The following is a 4,879-nucleotide window of genomic DNA, read 5'->3' as shown; positions in this document are numbered from 1 at the left end:
AAAAAAAAAAAAAAATAGAAAGAAAAAGAAAAAGAAAAAGAAATAAATTGGAATAATTTATATCCTGGATAACTAACCAGGAGGTAATATCTTCTTGAACCTATTCAAAATATTTTTTTACAGATCAGAATATTTCAGAAGCCCTATTGAAGTTTCTCTTCTTTAATATAGGTCTCTGGAGCTAAATTTTAGAAATTAGTGCAGTATTTAGAAGTTACCATTGAAAAATTATAATAATTCCCACAAAATATATTGTCTTATCAACTAATCGCTTCTGAATTGGTTATATGTTTCCAAAGAGAGCTTCTAATTTTGTCTTGAGAGCAACATGGAACAACCATTCAGAAAAAATTCATATGAAAATCATACAATTGGAACAAATGGCTATTATAAACAAATAGCAAGAAACTAAGAGGAAAAAAGTCTTTCTGTAGACTGCTCGGTTTCCTTAACTAGCATTAAAATGTCCCAAGGCATTACAGTGACAAAGATTGCAAAGAAGTTGTACCCTTTTATGAAAAACAGAATGGAATGGCAGGAGTTACAGCCGTCCGTGGGGATCGAACACTGTCCGTGGGGATCGGACACTGTCCGTGGGGATCGGACACTGTCTATATGGGATCTTGCTCTTGGGCTATTGGCCCCTCCACTCCTGCCCTGTGTCGGGCCTACCCAGGACCTGCCTCCATGGTCTGGAGCTTATCAGGCTGAAACTCAGGGTACAGGACTAGCAGGCCCAGACCTCCACGGTCCTTGTGGAATAAGTCTCAGAGAGAAAGCAAGAAGAGAAAATAGGGGACCATACCCATACTGCACCCAGCACGCTCAGGACCAGGCAGGCGATCCTCAGGGAAAGCATCTTTCTAAGGGCGGGGCTGGCTCACAAGGAGCACTCCCGCTGGAAGAAGGAGGATGGCTTCCCCCGTGTTCCCAGCCCATTTAAAGCTGCAGAAGGCTTGGTTAATCATCACCTTTGTCCTGTTTAGACACTCGCCTCGCACTCTCCATCCTCTGCAGCTTCTACAGTGTGGGTGTCCCAGAAATTCTTGCTCAATCCCCCTGTCTGTTTGCTTCCGATAAGCAGTTGCGAAGAGCGTTTGAGTCCTCAGCCAGCAGTTAGGGGAAGGGCCCACATTCCAGGAACAGGGTGACTTTGAAGACCAGGGGAATGCAGGACAAGGCACAATTCCTTGGAGGAATATCGGAGGGGCCCAGGCTACCTGCAGCTCCCTGTCGAGTAGAGATTTTGTAAGCGAGCTCGTGCTTCAGGGAGGAACTAGAATTGGGTGGCCTGACTTTCTAGAAATGGCTTGGTGCCACGACGCCTATATTCTGGATGGGAAATCACATTCTGTGCGCTGTGAGGATGCTCAGGGAATGAATGGAAATTCATTACATTAAAAAAAAGTTTCAGAGGAAAATGACAGTGTACTTGAAACTAGATTCTAGCTTTGTCCACATTTTTAGTTTAAGGGATTTTGTGAATCAGTAAAATATGGAAAATAAATAAATAAATAAATAAAATGAAAAAAAAAAAAAAAAAAAGGCTTGGTGCTAACCTGGCTCTGAAGGCCCTGCTGTAAACATGTATTGAACTGACAATCCTCCTCCACCCCAGGTGGTTAAGACGGCAGCCCCTGCAGCCAAAGCCCAGGTTCATAGCCCCGGCCACACCACTTCTCGGTGCTCTGGGCAGCCTCTTTACCTCGTCATGCCTCTGTTTCTCTCTTTTTTGGACAGGTTTTTGCTATAGGGCGCGTGCGCTTGCCAGACAGACACAGAGAGAGAGACAGAAAGTGAGAAACCACCCCCCAGGGGGTATGGCCACGCCATAATCCCTTCTCCTCCCTTCTCCTCTCGGGATCTTGGGCACGGGCACGCACGCACATGCACCCGGCGTGAGTTTAAGCTACTTGGTCTGGGACTTGAACTGCGGTCGACTACATGGGAGTCCAGCGACATAGCCATTACACCAACTGCTGGTCCCATGCCTCTGTTTCTTCATTTGCAAGGGGGTCAGTGGTGACCTACACCCTTGTTTTTCTGAAGCATGAGCCAGCGCATCCTGGGCGAGCCCTGAGAACCATCATCGCCACCTGCAAGCGCCGTAGGTATTAGCAACTGCCGAAGAGTTTGAAGTGCCATGGAAGGGTCATCTATCCTGTCTCTGTGTCTTCGGACGAGCTGGTTGACAGTCCCCACTCGTCGCAGCGGCATCAGAGATCCCCCTGGCTCGGTAGAACTAACCCGTGGTCCAGCCGTCCCACTCCTGAATGCATTACTCCCGAAGGAGCAGAGTTCAGGACCCATCCACCTGCCTTCCCCGCAGTGCTGTTCACAGCGTCCATGACACAGAAGGACCCGAGCGTCCCTCAATGGAGGACTAGACAAAGACACTCAGTGTCTTAAAAAAAAAAAAATTCATGGAAATGTCTGTTATGAAAAAATATGCATGGATTAAGAAAAATGTGTGCTCAAATTAATTTATTCTTTAATTCCCTTTCCCCCACAAACTTGGGGAGTCCCCTCACCGACGCATATGTACACGTGTGTATCCGTACAATGGAATCTCATCCAGCCGCTCACCAGAAGGAAACCCTGCCATTTGGAGCGACATGGATGGACCGGAGGACGTGCCGCGTGAAATCAGTCACACAGCCTCTGCCGGCCCCGCTTACACGTGGGATCTGAACGGTCTCACTCAGCGAGACTGCAATGGCGGCTGCCGGGCTGGAGGCTGGGGAACGGAGAGAAGGTCAAAGGCGACCGAATCGCGGCTATGCCAGGAAAGCTCTGCAGGGCCGTCCAGCTCCGTGACTATTCCGAACAACCCTGAATGGTGCATTGGAAATTTGCAAAGGTAGCTATGACGTCTTCTCACCACACACACGCACCCAGGGGTGAGGTGAGGGGTGCACACGGGACTAGCTCCATTGTGTGACCCTGCCACAGCGTTTGCATGTCGAATATATATAAATATAAATCTGAAATATGCACATAAAAAAAAAAAACTTCTGGCCCAGATAGGTGGCAGAGTCTGCGCCGATAGCCGGGGCAAATCCACGGCTCTCGGCGCTAAACTGCAGTATTGGAAACCACGTGGCTGCCTGCAGGTTCAGATCCCAGGTGAGCCTGAACATAGGCTGGGTGTGCACGGGTTCAAGACCCTGGCAGGGCCAGGAACAAGGATTGCAGCATGACAAAACCCAGTTGAGGGTCTCTTTCACTCTTGGTGTCCATGGATGTACATGTCTTCTGACGCGAATAATGTAAAATAAGCTTAAAAAATGCCTTGGATTAGGGGACCAGCAGCTCGAGTAATGGCTATGTCGCTGGACTCCCATGTAGTCTACCATGGTTTGAGTCCTGGACCTGGTGGCTTAACTCACTTCAGGCACATATGCGTGCGTGCCCAAGATCCTGAGAGGAGAACAGAGGAGAAGGGATTGTGGCGTGGCCATTCCCCCTGGGGGGTGATTTCTCGCTTTCTGTCTCTCTGTCTCTGTCTTTCTGGCAAGAACAGGTGCCCTATAGCAAAAACCTCTCCACAAACAAATAAACAAACAAACAAAAAACACCCTGGATTTTACTTGAAAGATTTAGCAAATAAACAGTGGGGGGGGGCAGTAGGTAGCATGGTGGTTAAGGTGCTCAACCTCACATGGCTGGCTGCACAGTTCAAGTCCCAGACCTGATGACTTGAAAAACACACCAGGCATGTGTGCATGTGCCCAAAATCCCAAGAAGAAAATGGAGAAGAAGGGATTGTGGTGTGCCCACCCCCCTTATGGACGGGAGATGGTGTTTTACTTTCCGTCTCTCTCCGTCTCTGTGACTGCGTGCCCTATGCAAAACAACAGCAACAAACCCAAGATGTCCGGTCAAATGTGAGTCTCAGATTTATACAAGGTGCATTTTGGTATAATTATGCTTTATGCAATATTTGGAGCTCACGTACTCTAAACTTTTTGTTTATTTATTTACCTGGAATTTAAGCTCTGCTGGGCATCCTATAGTTTGTCTGGCAATCTGCCTTGCCTCAAATTCTGCTTCCTATTGAAGCAGATCCTGATAACAGAAGAGTTAACGAATCCTTATTGAGTGTTTTCTTGTTTTTGGAGAGGTTTTCGCTATAGGGCGCGTGCGCTCGCCAGCCAGACAGAGAGAGACAGAAAGCGAGAAATCACCCCCTAGGGGGGATGGCCACACCGCAATGCCTTCTCCATTCTCCTCTCGGGATCTTGGGCACGCATGCACATGCGCCCAGTGTGAGTTTTAAGCCACTGGGTCCGGGACGTGAACCGCGGTCGACTACATGGGAGTCCAGCGACATAGCCATTATGCTAACTGCCGGTTCCCCTTATTGAGTGTTTTCTAAGTCTCAGACACTCTGCTACATATTTTACAGGGTGCCTGATATAATCTTTACGATTAAAAGGAATCTCTTGTTCTCCCATATGTCCTTAGACTAAATACTATTTTTTAAAGAATTATTTTATTTAACTTTATTTTATTTATTTATTTTAATTTGACCAGAGAGGGACAGAGTGAGAGAGAGAGAGGAGGGAGGAGAGAGAGAGAGAAAGAAAACAAGCTGCCAGGTTCGGGACTTGAAGAGCAATCAGCCACACTGAAGTCCAGCGCCCTTAACCACCACGCCACCTGCCGACTGCAAGATTAGTGAGTGTTGGTGGAGTGTTTTCATCTCCCCCACCAGACCATGAGCTGGAGTTGAAATACTGGTGTTTATGTCCTTCTGGAAAGCTAGGTCTTCACGGAGCAAGAAAGCATGAATGGGTCTCCCAGCTGGCCTGCTGCCGCCAAGGAGCTGCTGGGATATGAAGCTCGCTCTAAACAGAAGGAAGCCTTGCTCCGAAGC

General features: G+C 47.9%; 1 protein-coding gene across 1 annotated transcript in view; it reads right to left on the bottom strand.

Moving 5' to 3' along the window:
- FGA (fibrinogen alpha chain) overlaps positions 1 to 928 on the bottom strand; it is a 10,282-nt gene extending 9,354 nt beyond the window's left edge. The window contains exon 1 of the mRNA XM_006170598.3: positions 806 to 928. Within this exon, the coding sequence (XP_006170660.1) occupies positions 806 to 859 (54 nt within the window). The 5' untranslated portion in view covers positions 860 to 928. The remainder of the gene's footprint in view (positions 1 to 805) is intronic.
- Between the last annotated feature and the right edge of the window lie 3,951 nt (positions 929 to 4,879).

This window comes from Tupaia chinensis, unplaced genomic scaffold (genome assembly GCF_000334495.1).
Source record: "Tupaia chinensis unplaced genomic scaffold, TupChi_1.0 Scaffold148680_1, whole genome shotgun sequence".
NCBI classification, from domain to species: Eukaryota; Metazoa; Chordata; class Mammalia; order Scandentia; family Tupaiidae; genus Tupaia; species Tupaia belangeri.
This window is presented reverse-complemented; position numbering and strand designations above follow the sequence as displayed.